We start from the raw sequence: 15,513 nt of genomic DNA on the forward strand, positions 1-15,513 counted from the left end.
AAAATCGTGGCTCTTTAAAAACTGCAGCGTAAATGTTTACTCTCCCAAAGGACGCTGCATTAACCTGAAAAAAATGTCACTCCCAAGGCTCGAACAGCTAAAAGACATAGGCTTCTCCCAGGTACCTTGTGGGTCCCACAACTTCTAAGCTAGTGAAACACAATATAGTTCTGATATTTTCTTCCCCAGAAGGGATTTTTGAAATACACGAAAGAGTCTGTAACGGATGGTAACTCAACCAAGTTAATTATTAAATTGTTGTGAGAGAGTATTTAAAAACCAAACAATTGTTTTAAAACCAATAGCTCTTGAAACCGTCTTAGAGATTATTTGTTTAAAATATGGTGCCCCACCTCCATACATTTCCCCAACCAGTTAGCCCGCTAATCCTTTCATTTGCTAATTCAAAGTTCTGGTGGCAGGGTACCAACCTGCAAATTCAGCCTTACACACTGCACCAAGTTTAATTAGTATCTACTCGTCCTTTCCCGCCACTGCCATCTAGACACTGTATTGTTCATCTAATATGAAAAGCTATGGAGAAATTAAATACATTGAAAGTTGAGCACCTTACATAATGCTTTCCAACTGGTGTGCCAAGTTGAGCCCCTGAAGCTGACTGCCTCTGGACACATCTGCTCAATTACAAACATGGTCATTTTCAATATATATCTTAATATGAAAAATGTTGGGAGAATCTAAGTTCACCTAACTGGTAATCTCTTTAAGGAGAGGAGTGGGTCTAGTTTATTATTGTACTCTCGGCCACTCATGTGGTACCTGGCATTTAGTGAATGGTAACTGTTTATTGGCAGATAATTGTTTATGAATAAATGAATGGTGACTGAACGTTTAGATTGGGAAGCATCTGCAACTCATCCTGGAAGAATAGGACCGTCTTTTGAGCCCCTCAGTACCCAGTGGATAAAACACCTATTCGGTGCCCAGCAACTACATATATTATGTCACTTAATTTGGCTGAGGAAAGAGAAGATGAGTTTATGAAAAACAGTGGACAAAATTCTGCTCTAGTGTGCAATTCCCTGTTGCAAACTTCTCAGGAAAGCATAGTGTTAAAAACAATAACACATGCCCTTTTGGTGAGGCTATCTTGGCATGGGTCCTCAATGCTCCCCTATTTTGCATGGCTGTCCAGAAAAAGGACATGCACTGAAGAGCTCACTAAGGGCCACCTGTAGGGGAAAATAATTAAAATGACCAACACCCTGGGGGTACTTACTATGGGCCAGGAACCACTCTAAATGTGCTGCACATAATAACTCATTTAATCCTCATGTACACATGATTATAACATAAATTAGAAATACAGACAAAATACCATGAGATTTCATAGGACCAGGAGCTTATTTGCAATCAAAGTGATGGAAGTAATACTTCAACTGGTATGTGAAACAGATGCTGTTCGGATGGGGTGTCACACTCCAACAACTCCTTGCATTTGCAAGCTGTTAAAAATATTTTAAAATAATATCTAACCTAAATACTTCCTGTGTGTCAAGTGCTATGTTGTCTACAGAGATTTTGATTCTTATTTTTATTCCTGTTCTGCAGACCTGGAAACTGAGTTCTAAAGACATTAGCTTCCTCAGCTGCTAGAAAGCAACAATACTCTTAGCTATTTTACTGCCTTGTCTCTTGGATAACATTTCCTTGGTGTTTATTATAGAGCAGTGAGTGTTGTGAGGCTGAATATGACATTTTCCCCACATACTAATAATGCTTGTGAGAAATTTAAAAACGTAGTGAATACCAATAAGGTTCTCTTTGTTTCAGAAGCAAGTGCCCATGTACCATCACCCTGCTTCATGGGTATCATGAAGCGGGTGGGTCTTCTGTTATTTTCAATCCACTAGGAGCCGAGAATGCTGATTTGGAAACCTGATACCCATGATATAACTCCTCAGTGCCTTCAGGTGATGGATCCTGAAGACATTCAACTCTAAAATTAAGCCAGAGACTGTATCATGAATAATATTTGCTTTGCAAAGATATGCATAAAATACCTTTACATATATGCATAAGAAAAACATTTAGTATTAATACTGAAGCACATAGAACTTGCTGTAGAATTTGTCAGTATATTCAAAGCCTAAAAGGAAAGAAAGTTACCCAAGTTCCTTTGACTTACACTGCTTTGTTTTGTTTTTTGACCTTGGCACTTGGGAACACAAGAAAAGGTAGTTCAAAGTCACCACTCTGCCAAAATTCATTTTGATCATTTTCTTCTGTATATCTCTATCTTGTCTCTATTTCTGACTCTTTCTAATTTCTACTTCTACCTCTATATCTTTTTATCTATCTATCTAATCTATCAACTGGCAGTCCTCACTTTGCATAGTAACGTGGGATTGTAAAAATGACCTCACAATGACCTAAAAACTGACTTATACTGTTTTGATAGCGTTCACACTCACTCCCTGTGGGCTCCCACTGCTATAGCCAATCCTATTTTCCTCATGTGTTCTGGAAGTTCAGGGTTCATAACTTCTGTGTAAGATCTATAAGATTCATGGCCCTTAGAAATCATTGCTCTCTTTCTTCAACATGTTTTTGGATATTTTTCAGGTTCCTATCTGGAATTTTAGGAGGACTAGGAAAACACAATTGAACTTGTGATAGATTTTTTCATCCCCCTACAAGAAAGCTGAAACAAATTACACATATACACACGCATACAAATTCAGGGCAATGTGATTTTCTTGCCAGAGGGAATGAAGTCAAATATCAATTATACATCTGTAAATTTGTGTTTAAAAAAGGCTGCTACATTTCTCCATCATTAGTTGGCCATTTTCATGTCTTCATATTTAGGGATTTAGGAGTTATAGTAAGTAGAGAGTTGCTTACAACTTCCTCATTTTCCTACTCAACATTTCTTCATTTCCCTGTTTCTGGATCAATCACATAAACACTGAGATAAAAACATAATTTTTGAGTATTCTTTCTGCCAAGCCAAGAAATTTCCACATTATAAGCAAGATCAACTTACTAGAATCCATTGGCAGAAGGGTAAGATGACACTTTGAACTCTTATTCTTCATTCTGTGAATAGACCCTTCTACAAAGTATTAAAAGAGGGAAAAGATTACTTTCAAAGGAGACAGCAAATGGAACCAAAGACTTCACTACTCTTGGCCCTAGCCTCTACCATATTGGCCAATGCAGCTTCCCTTCTAAGTGTGTCTGTCTCTAATGCAGTTTCAAGAACAGAAGGCTGCATGATTTTGTTTTGAAGAGTTTTCCTGCTAGCTAAGGACCAAGGGGAATCTCCTTTGACATAATGATTTTGAATAGGATTTAGGAGTCTGCCTTTGGTCCTTTAAGGCAGTTTCAAGCCCTGGTCCAAATTAATGTTTACAGACTTAATGCCCTTCTTTGCCAGCTGAATACCTGGCATCTTATACGTAACGGAGGCCCTCAAAATATGACTCCATGCTTACAAGGAATAAAATTAGGCTCCTCCTCCTTGTGAGACTATTTTTTTTCCCTCAATCCATCTTTCCAACCATCCCAGCCTTTTTTGCTCTCCAACTATTATCACCAGAAAAAATTGAAAATTCATTTACTGTAAAGTAAAAGTAATTGATGATGGCTTAAAGTGTTTCCTCTCCCAGGGAGATTTCAATATAAATAAAGCCTCAGATAAAATGTTTGTAATGCCCCTACCATTTAATGATAAGCTTTCTTGAGAAGAGGAGAGATTTCTTTTGAGTGATGTGTCGAGAGATAAAAGAGTGACTTGCCAAGCAGAGAGCAACTACTGCTATTGAAACATATCACTCTCAGGTCAACTATTTGCAAAAATAAATTAATATATTCTATACTTGTTTAGCAATCTAGCACTTAACCAAAGATCTTCAATCTAGGTAACCCACAAGGGATCCAAAATAGTCCCACACTCTAAGAGAGTTTTAGTATTTTAAAGTTAGTTGGATCTATTGGGAAAAGAGAAACTTCCCCAAGATTTCATGCCAGTGGAAGGCAGAACTTCATGTAGTCAGCACAGATATAAACGTGGTCTTCCAGAGAGCTCTGGACTATGGTAAGGCAATTAAACAAACAAAAACAAAATTTAAAAAATTGTCAATAACACAAACATCTTTATCTCTTAGCAAACAGAATAAACCCAGACTGACTCTGATGAAAGTCAGTTGTATGATATTAAAAGAGCAAATTGTCTAACTACAAATCTTGTGATCTTCTTTCCCAGATTGTTTGGATTTTATGCCATCATCTAGCATAAACAAGTACACCTCAAAGATAAATCAGTATAAGCAGATATCTTCCCTGATCTCCAGATTCCATCTTGAATTATGTCTCCATTTTGAATTAATCAAACTTCTTCCTTTTTTCTATAGAATACTCACACACACACACCCTCTTACTACCAAACTGAACAAAAAAGTAGAAACATCTCTGCCAAGTCATGTACTTTAAATAATACTAGATTATTTATTTCAGCCTTACAATTCTAAACCTTCATATTGTAATGCCATCAATGTAAAAGATAAAATTCTACTTGGGCTTTTTTAAAAATAGTTTTTTAAATTTCTAGCTGAGATATCTTAACAGTGTTTAACTTTTAGAGCTGTTGTCTCAAGGATGTTTTGGGCTGAATTGTTCCCTGCTGCGTAAGTGTTATTCTGAGTACTTGCTCTAACCTTGCCTTCTTCTCTGTCTGGTTCTATTATATCTCAGAACAATTATAAGTGCTGCTTTTGAGTAGATTAAAGTTATAAAACAGAGCTGAGCTGATCGGATTTTGACATTGGCTTTTGAACATTACAGTATTTCCCCACCTTTAAAAATAATTCCTCTCACAGATATGCCTATATGTGATCTACATGTATGCTCCCCAGAGTAAAATCATTTTTTGAAAATCTGTTTCAGAACCGGGTCATATCATGTTTAAAAAAAAAACTCAGTCATTAATTACTTAGGAAAATAAAGTCCCTTTCTGCAAGTGAATAATCAACCCTCTCCCAAATACATTTTTTTCCTCCGAGTTGAAATTTTCTTCTCTGAATTTTCTCAAACCATGGCCCTTTCACATTACATGTTCATTTTGTAATACATTTCAAGTTCCCTTTCTTGGTCAACTCTCCAGAGATGACTAACTTCCAAACTCATACCCCAGTTCCCAGGAACCAACTCTATTTTTCAGATTTCCAATTTAGCATCTCCTTTTCAATTATACATACATTTGTGCTCACCTAAATGTTTGACGTTTGTCAGCAGCAGTAGACTGCATACTCACTCTCTCTCTCTCTCTCTCTCTCTCTCTCTCTCTCTCTCTCTCTCTCTCTCTCTCTCTCTCTCTCTCTCTCACTCTCTCACCTGTGAGTCATTACAATTTCAGTAGAATCACAATAGAGTTCAGAAGCTGTCGCCCACACCCTACTGTAAGCTAAAGGAACCAGAAGACAGCTTTCTCCTTTTGTAAATGTCAAGTGTTCAGCATGTCTCCACTGGGGACTGAACAGAAATGTAACTTTAGAGAAGTAAGTCCTTAGGTCTGGGCAAAGCTCTCAGTATTCTGAACCCAAAGTTGACTTTCCCTACAAGGGCATATGATTGGTAGTTTCAGCTTCCTCTGCAGTACTAGCTTGGTGTTTGGTTTGTTCTGATTGGGTAGGAGAGCCCATAAGACAAACCGAAGATGTTCAGGTTTGTCTCAAGAGTAGCCAGCAGAGCTGTGTGTAAGGGAGAAGGGAGTCTGGTGATCTTCCTTCCAAGTCTTCTCAAATGTAGTTTCTCTTTTCTTAGCAATCCGACATATCATACTGCACACCGTGCGTATTACCAATTCTGCTTGGTCAACAAAGGGCCCAAAAGGGTCATGGAAAACCCACTAGATTGTATTTGTATAGATGTATTTGGCTATCATTATGCCTTTCACAAGCAGATGTCAAGTGTTGTACCAGAAAGTCCTTACTGAGGTTTGGTAGGGAGGATATTCAACCAGAATAATCTCAAGTACCACACTGAAATTTCTTGTTTTTAGGTTCATTTTGTTACATTCAGATAGAGAGGAATGCATTTAGACAAATTGGCATGATTTGGGCTGGAGATTTGACCAAAGCAATCACAGGCGGAAGAGGAAGAAAGGCCAGAGAAGAGGGAGGGAGGGGGTGAACTCAAATGTTCCCTCTATTTCACTCCAGAAAACAGCTCGCAATTATAATTACCCACCTTGTTTTGCAGCTCAGGATAAAAGTGGCGTTGCACCAAACCCTACCCAAGCAGCCGTCGTGATTAGAAAGTACTCCACACCTTGGAGAACCAAAGAGACATGAGCATAATTTTAAATGCAAATTAAATTGAGGGGGTAGCAGAGAGAACACATAAAAGACAGTAAAACAAAACCTTTCAATTTTCTTAAATTAGCAGTCTAATGTGTTCTAAAGAGCAGCTCCCCTCAGATCTCTTCTTAGGGGTTGCATTTCATCACAATATAAAATGGGCAAATCCATCACTTTCCTCTGCTCAGTGCTCTTGAATTGAGATTGAAGGGAAAATTAGAAGCTGTTCATTTGGGCTTGTGGGCTCAGCAGCGTAACACAGCTTCATTTTATGCTCTACGCTGTGCTATTGAAAGGGGCCAACAAGTGCTGGTGAGTATCTGCTAACTTCAAGACTCTTCATTTCATATATCTTTCCTTTATGGGGGGGAAATTTCCCAAAAGATTTATAATGCATCTTTCAAAACCTGGGAAATTTCAGACAGCTTTTTAAGCTTCTTCCAGTGACTGATTCGCAGAAGGGAAGAGAGTTATTTTCAGCCTAGATGCTGGTGAGTGTTCCATGTATTAATTATAACGGAGGAATGTTTAACATATGCTAGCTAAAATGGCCTTTCCCCACCACCCTTAGCCAGTGTCAGGGTAAGAGCTGGTACCGGGACAACTTTGCTATCAGATTAACTGTTTAATCATGTAATTCTGTTATAATTGCAAATAAAACTGAGACTTGGAGCTATAAAAATAATTAAACCAAAACCTTTTATTATTTTTTTTTTTAATGGCTATGACAGTTTTCTGCATGAGATGGGCGGCAGCGGCCGGGGGTGGGGGTGGGGGCGGGGGGCGGGAGATGGGGAAGTCTACCCGCGTGATGGTGACATGTAGATTTTGATGGTGATGATTTTCTGCCAAAGTTTTACACGGGAAACGGGTCATTTTCCTCCTTCACAGTGGTGAATACAAAGAGGCTGAGGCTGGCGTCACCTTCCGTTGCTAAGGTAACGTGCTCTGGCCGTTTTATCTGATAAAGAAAGTCCAGTGGATGGTATACATTATTCATCGCCGTTCTAATCAAACAATCAAAATTGTTTACTTTCACCAGGAATATTTAGTGAGATCAAAGACACTCTGGCTGAAATTGCTCTTGCTCTTACTACCGGCAGTTAGCCCTTGATTTTTTTTTCCTCTTTTTTTGCAGTGTAAGTATGATTTGCTGTTGGGGTAGCTTGTGGTATTTTTAAAAGTTTCCTCTTAACAGACTTGGCTTCTTAAATGAAAATATGCACTGTTTAAAAGAGAAACCAATTGGATTATCCTTCTGAGCTTGATTTTAATGACTTTGTCTTGTTAATTATTTCCAAAAACATCCTGCAGAAATAGAGATTCTTCATTTGTGCACGTATCAGGGAAAGGCTACATATGTTAGAAAGAACCTAACAGGCTGAATGTTTTTAAATGAAGTATATTAGCTTCCTGACAGGCTAGTGCATGATGATATTACGGGGATCATTGCAATTCTGGAATAAACTGCTCTACAAACTAGAATTCCTTCTCAAAGGCAGCCTATGTTAGGGGCAAGCAGGTGATGATCCTGTAGCACTTTATAAAACGTTGAGAAACGCTGAAAGGAAAGAACGCAAGGCATTCTTACTGCAAACATGTCAGCATGTGTCATAAACGCAAAGCAGCTTAAGTGGAGTGTCTGATTCCCTGGCATTTCTCGCTGCTTGTGGGGAATTGGAACTCCCTGGATCAATTGAGGATCAATGCTCAGAACGGCTGACCCTCAATGATGTCATTTATCAGGCAGACCTTTTGAAAACAGCGTATGACCTTAAAAGTGTGTTTTCCAGTTAGTACACAGCAAGGAAAAACTGGTATGTTATCTCTCTTTAGCCTGGATCGTCTTTATTTTCTGTGTAGAATATATTACTTTTAATAAATGTTGGCTAAATGCTGCATTTTCTCATACGAGAGGAAAGCTGTGTTGAGGGAGGGACTTAAAACTGGAAATGTCAGTCAAGTAATGTGGTATTATAATGGGATATTTCTTATTCCAAAATTGTATTTGACAGTCTAAAATACTGTGGATTTTTTGCCCTTTTTCATAGGCATACAAGTGACTATTTTGTCTTAAAACTCTGTTTTTGGAACATCAAGGATGGATTATCCCAAAATGGATTATTTTCTGGATGTCGAGTCTGCTCATAGACTCTTGGATGTTGAGTCGGCTCAAAGATTCTTCTACAGTCAAGGAGCTCAAGGTAATTAAATGGGAGAAAGAGGAAACTCCTCTTGTTTGCATGTTGGTTTTATATTAACAGTGCAGTGCCGACTGTAGCAGTTTGTGCTCTACTGCAGAAGTTCAATGACTGCGATTTGTAAATTGATAACCTCTATCAAACTGTTCCTGGAACTGAGGCAGGCATATAGTGGAATAAATAAATCTAGACTTCTTGGATGTGGTAAAAAAGCAACCTACCCAACTTTCAGCACAAATGCCATTCAGAAAGCAATGTTAGAAAATTGTTCCCCCACCTCTTTGCAACCAAAGTGTAAGTTTCAAAGGCTTAAGGATGTTTTTAGCCCCCGGGAAAAGTTCAGTTTGCAGACACTGCCCTGGAGAAGATCTAGGGCATTCTGACCTCTTGGATTGAGATCCTGCTGGATGAGGGGCTCCTGAAATAAGCTTTATGCTTCAACAGCTGCCTTATCTATTTTAGAATTCAGTTATTGCCTCAAGGAATAAACAGTGCACTTGGGACGCAGTAAGGAACATGCCCCTTGTGAAGTGTGGCTGATATATGCATTTTTATTACAGACTCTAAGATGGTCAGTTAGACTCTAGTTTGCTTGCTGTTCTGTTCCAGGGTTAGTTCGAATGTATAGCTGGAGTGTTTAATGGGCTCTCCTGACAGGCAGGAGATTTCTTTTAAGCCTATTTTCTCTTTTCCATGGAATATTTAGGGTATTCGGTCAAAGCAACCTGATGATGGGCATATCCCAAATGGTACAAGTAACGCACTGAGGAGAAAGGCAGCATCCATATTCTTAAAGAGAGAAGTAGTTGAATTCTTGGATGTCTCAAGGCAGAACTGAAAAGGAAATGCTGTTTTGATAATTCTGGCATCTTTCACTGTATGCAGTAATGGGTACTTCACACAGGGCACTGAGAACTTTCTGCCTTGGCTTTCTCAGTAGTCTCTTCTGAATTGGTTTTACCTGGCTCTCAAGTCAATATCTCATGACAACCTTAAAGGCATGTAAGCCTCTTCCTTCTCCACTTCCATTTTCCTGGGCAGGATCCAGTCTTAAAGCCAAGAGAGGCTGGTAATTATCTGGTTGATTTGCTTGGGTCAGTCTCACTCATCAGTATTAGCAAAAGTGGTACAGTAGCTAATTCTCATCCCTGTGGTTGTATGTAGTCAGCAGTGCTACTGTCAGCCACTTAAAGAGACATGAAAATGTACTAAAGTAGGAAAAGGGTGAGAGGCTGGCCAGAACCTCCGGCCCCCTCTGGGTTTGCAAGTAGGAAGATGCTAGGAATAGATGGAGAATGGAGGCCAGAGGGAAAAGGGGGCTGAGGCAGGGCTCACTTCCATCTCCAGTTCTGTGTTTAAACATTGCTGCCTCTGTCCATTCCATTTGAACAGGAGAAAAATGTTTGGTGGTGGGATCATCCTCTGGGCTGCACATCTGTTGGCAGAGCAGAGAAGGGGAGGGGCTGTTAACTATAGTTAATAAAGATGTCATTTTGCCTTGCCGTGGACATGGCTTAAGCCTTTAAGAAGACTGTGGGCTCCAAGTATTTACAGAAGGAAAGCATTCAGGGTATGGGAGGCTCAGAGGACTCAAGGCAACCTGATGGTTGTCGGCAGATGGAGTTGGGGGTGGAGTGGTCAGAACTGTCGCCACTGGTGACTGTGGTTTAGACACAGGAGCTGGAATGACTGGGAAATGCATGGGAGGTGGTAGCATAAGCTACCACTGCTCCTGGGTATCACGTTCATTTTAGGGTAATCAGAATGATGCTCCAATCAAGGCATCTTGGGTCTGTGGTAAGAGTGGGGTTTCCCTAAACAACATCCAGGTCAGTTTTTCAAAACCCTCTGACTTCCTGAATCAGAAATCAAGATGTTAAGACCTAGGGTTTTGCATTTCAAGCAAGAGCTCCAATGATGATTACCTAGCCAGCACACCAGTCTGGGGACCTGCATTTAAGAGCCAGTCCATCCTGTCCAATTTCTGTCCTTCCACCCCAGAATGAGAACACTTTCCTCAGCATTAGAGGCTGGATAACACAGTGGTTGTACCCTGACCGCCGTAGGTTCAAATCCTGGGTTTACCACAATGATCCTGGGAGAAATAACCTCTTCGATCTTCGATTCCCTCTTCTGAAAAATGGAAATAATAATAGTGCCCAATTCATAAATTGTTAAGAGCATTCATGAGATAAGATTTTAAAGTGCTTTAAACTGTCTGCCACATGGGAAATGCCATTCATAAACAATTCAATGAAATAAACATTTTTGGCAAAAGGCCATCCCTCCTGTGTTTGAGATTCTATAAGGAAGCCGCTGCCTTACAAACAAGAATGTTACCTGATAGGAGTTAACCTCCTATTTTTTAGCTAAATAAATAAATAACTTTAAATATATTTTAAAACACAGTGATTATTGTCACATCAAAACCCAACTCAGGGCAAAATTGAAAAATAGTAAAAGTTTGTCTTGGGACTCCCTATCTACCTCGTCCTTCATTTCACTTGAAAACTGAGAGCCCCTCTCCTCCCAGCATCTGCCCCAGAGCCCCACCACCTGGGGCCAGTCACCCCCAGAGTCTCCTTTCTGGAGCTTTGCTGCCACTGCGATGTGGGGCTTGTTACTGCATCGCTCCAGCTCCTTCATGGCAGTCCCCTTCCACTGGGCACAGTCTTTCCTGGATAACAAGTCCCTCCGCCTGATAAAGGGCTCCAAGTGAATGGGCAGAGGGCTGAGGATCATGGCGTGCACCCTCTCCCTTTCTGAACCAAATGCACATCTTTTAGAGTAGATGACTAAAGCTCGTATCTCACCAGTGGTAAGCCCCTGAGGACCAGTGGAAGGAGGGCAGCCTAGTGGCTCGTTCTTGAGAACAGCATTTGAGGCAGCAGTTACGGCCCCTGTGCTGCTCTCTACTTGGCCAGGCCAGCCCAGTTTCAGAGGGAATATTAGTAAGGTCAAGTGGCCCTGATTTGACACCCTCTTCTATAAAGAAGGTCCAAATGGGAACACAGTATGGAGTTAAGTACCTGGAATGAGGGTGACCTAGGACTTGGTTGGCAAACTGTTGTGTGATTATTATGTTTTTGAGCTGTCCATTCTCAAGGGCATGCAGCTATTTCTATGGACGGATCAAGTGCTCTTACAGGTATAAATACTTTTAATCTTACAGATGTAAATGTTTTTAAAGAAAGCAAGAAAATCAGAGTTTCATTTTCCACATTGTTGTCTGTGCATCAGTTGATTTACAAATTCATAAAGTTTTTGAGAACAACCCCCTTCTAGGTTAATTACATGCAAAATGGTTATCCAAAACCACAATACAAGAATTATCATGTTTTGGACCCTGGCATGGTTGTTTTTCAGTTTTTCCTGGAAAGTGACTAAACGCCTGTCCCTAGGTAGGTAGGGGATGTTTTTAGTAAAAGCAAGAGGAATCTAGGAGGATAAGAAAAAGAAGGGAAAAAGTGATCTGATGTCTATCCTGGGGCAAACTCTGCTGAAATTCCCAGAGATTTTCAATCATCTGCTCTGCTGAATAAAGCAGCTTGTTATTTTCTCCCATCTCCATTTTCCCTTGGTTCGATCTTGAGGTAAGAAAGATGAGAGCCTGCTTCTCCGGGGATTCTGCTTTAAAAAGCGTGATGCAAAGAGCAGAAAAAGTCCAGGGTTAACCTGTTCCTCTCCCAATTCATCTGTGAGTGCTTTGTCAACAGTGAATCCTGCTCATGCAGAGTTCTGTGAAAATCCTCATTAACTCAAGGGGAGAATTTTTGGAGGTTGAAAATACAGATGATATCAAGATCAGCTCTGTTTTGACATCACATAGTTTGAATTTACTCATCTTTCCCACACACTCAATTTCGGACTCTCTTTTTTTTTTTTTTTTTAACAGTATAGTTGAAATGGGAGGGAAATCATATTATAAAATCACAAAATTAGCATCACAGAATTTTCAGGTTGGAAATGGATGTTATACTTCAGTGATTTTCCTTGGCCCCTCCCTCAACCCAGTAAAACAGAATTTGTGAGGACCAGACCAGGTCCCAGTGCTACATTTTCAACAAGCCACCGGGCTACTCTGATGGACACTGAAGGTTGAAAACAATCAGTATGGATCATTACATCACTTGCTACTCAGAGTTTGATCCCAGAGTAGCAGCATCAGCTTCACCTGGGAGCTTGTTAGAAATGCAGAATCTCAGACACCCCAGACCTAGAGAATCAGAATCTGCATTTTTAAAAAGATTGCCAAGTAACTTATGGTAAAGTTTGAGATGCAATGATTGAATCTAGTGCACATTAGAAACACCTGGTGAACTTTTACGACCTCAAGGCTGAAGTACCATGGCAAAACCAATTAAGGCAGAATCTTTGGTGGTGATGTTACCAAACCAAACTTGGGTCCACCTGCCCACGGACAGTAAAGTCAACCTTCTGACACCAGGTTCCAATCAGTCTGGGGTCTATGTGCTTCTGGGCAGATTATAGTTAACTTCTTCCACCTGGTAGGGGTTTCAGTCGCTGCAAAACAGCTCAAGGGCTGTGACTTAATATTATCTCTAGACCTTGAGGGGGAACTAAAGGTCCTTCACTTCGTTTAATGGCTAAACTATTATTATTTTGTCTTGCTTGACTGTTTTCCTTTCCTTCTGTATTTTCTCACTTCTGATTAAATATACTCTTTGGAACTCGGGGAAGCCTGGGAGGCTAAAGTTTTTCTACAGATAAGTTACAGGTGGGGGAGTTCGGGGGCTTAGTAGGGGGTCTGTGCTGGGAAGGCTCCACAGGTGGGTTACAGTAGTCCCATACGGAATCTTTTAAATTGTCTCCAGTGATTCAAATGTGAAACCAGGGCTAAGAACTACTGACCTCCTATTTGACAGTAAAGGAGGTTTTAACAGCTCCTTTTGTGCAGCTGTTCTTGCCTGAGTAGCTTTCTTTATCTAGGTCTTTTTTATTAAATGAATCCAAACCATTGGAAAGGTGTAAATGGACTTTTTATTAAAAGGACTGGACTACGTATCAGGCACTGCCCTTTGCATATTCATTGTATCTATTAATCCTCAAAGAAATTGATGGAGAGAGGAATTATAACGCTCATTTCACAGATTAGAAAAGATCACGCATTTAGATAGCAGCATAACCAGAATTTGAATTCAAGCATGTCTGACTCCCACAACTCCACAGGTAGTAAAGGCAACATTAGTAACCAAATTATAGTTCTGGAGATGGTATAGCTCAGAGCCGTTCAGCCACATGCCCAAATCACACACTTTACAACAGTGAGAAGATGGAAACTGGAATCAGATGTCTTCTTACCACAGCAACCAATGCCCTGTCTACTGCATTAGGTTTCTTTTCTCAAAGACCATCAATATCTTTGGGTGTTTAAAATTATATTCAAAAGGGAAAATACATTAAAAGGCAGCTATTTGACTGAAGTTACTAGACAAACACATTTATGATTCCTGCTCACAATTTCCCCTCTTTAATCATTTTAAATAATTCTCGGCCTTGGAACCATTGTTACTTCATCGCGATGCATCTTTTCTGCCGTCTACATTGTTCTTATTCAAACAAAGGGAAATGCCAGTTTTGACAACTGATGAATGCCACAGTGAGAAGCTAAGAGCCTCTTCAAGTTGTATTTGGAAATAGAGAGAAATTCATCTAAAACCCCTCTGTCGACCATTTCATCCCCACCCCTCCAACCACCTTCCAGCTCCACCTTTTCCCTGCCCTGTGAAATCTATCAGAACTGCTAGTTTTTCCATCCTTAGCTTTAAATGTACTCTGAAGCTAAACTCTAAGTCTCTGGGACTCCTTGACGTTTAGTTGCACTCAGTTATTTGCAAATCATTGACAATAATCATCTGCATGTAATGTCCTCATGCTGTTTCCTTTCCTGGGTTTAATTCAAGACTCAGCCCCAATGCCGCCTCCTCTATGAAGCCTTGCCTGATTTTTCCAGGGCTTTCTCCCATAGTATTCTGTTCAGCCTACACTATAGCCACTATAACTGTCTTATTCTGCTTCTGCCACTTCCTAGATACATGAACTCATTTAAACAGCCTTATTTCTCTAACTCTCAGGATCCGAATCAAAATGGATCTGATACTAGCTCCAAATTCATAGGGGGTTTTGAGAATTAAAGGAGTTTATATGCCTATAAAGTGTTTTGTACATTGTTGTTCTTTATTATTGATGCCATGGTTTTGTTATTACTTAGGTGTCTGTTACCTACCGAGATCATGGTGAAGTCCTTAAATACCATTTTCTGGGTGCCTAGTAGCATCCTTGGTATACAGTAGTATTAAGATTTATTAAATGTCTCTGTTGAACTGAAGGAATGAAAATGCCTAAATCTGCATTACAAACAGAATCTTTGGATCCAGGAAAGGGACTTTTGACAATTCATGATTGACAAAATAGAACTTCCTAAGACCTTTAAAGAATTAAAATCTTTAGTTGAAAATAGAGGCTCTATTTAAAGACTGAAGGGAAGGGAGGGACAGGTAAAAATAATTTTCAATTGCATAGAGACACACGAAATGGAAGAAAGTCATCAACTCTGCTACATCTTCTATAAAACAGAAAGAATTTAAAAGCCAGAAGCAAAAAGAAAATACAGCAGGAGGCAATTGGTGTACTATTGAAGAGAATTAACCTTTTGAAATAGAATTCCAAGGTTCCTGAATAGTACCCTTCTTAGAACTTTCTAATGTTTAATGTACAATAGTCTGTGAAGGCTGAGTTTTTATTCTGCCTAAAAGTAGAATACTGGAAGAGGTGACCCCTCAACACTGACTCTGATGAACTTAATTGAGATCAATTCAAAAGCCGCTCTGAATATGTCTAGGAAGCTAGCTCTGAGCTGTACGTTAGTTGAGATCCCTCTCCCCTTCCTTCTTTAGATGCTTACTGCCCAGTCCAGTCCTTATACTTTTGGGCTGATTAATCCTCAAACCAACTACCATTCACACTCC

At 39.9% G+C, this 15,513-nt stretch overlaps 1 protein-coding gene across 1 annotated transcript in view; it reads left to right on the forward strand.

Moving 5' to 3' along the window:
- Positions 1-8,390: 8,390 nt before the first annotated feature.
- Positions 8,391-15,513, forward strand: part of PHACTR1 (phosphatase and actin regulator 1) — a 440,363-nt gene continuing 433,240 nt past the window's right edge. The window contains exon 1 of the mRNA XM_010945711.3: positions 8,391-8,527. Coding sequence (XP_010944013.1) covers positions 8,425-8,527 — 103 coding nt within the window. The 5' untranslated portion in view covers positions 8,391-8,424. The remainder of the gene's footprint in view (positions 8,528-15,513) is intronic.

This window comes from Camelus bactrianus, chromosome 20 (genome assembly GCF_048773025.1).
Source record: "Camelus bactrianus isolate YW-2024 breed Bactrian camel chromosome 20, ASM4877302v1, whole genome shotgun sequence".
In the NCBI taxonomy this organism is placed as follows: Eukaryota; Metazoa; Chordata; class Mammalia; order Artiodactyla; family Camelidae; genus Camelus; species Camelus bactrianus.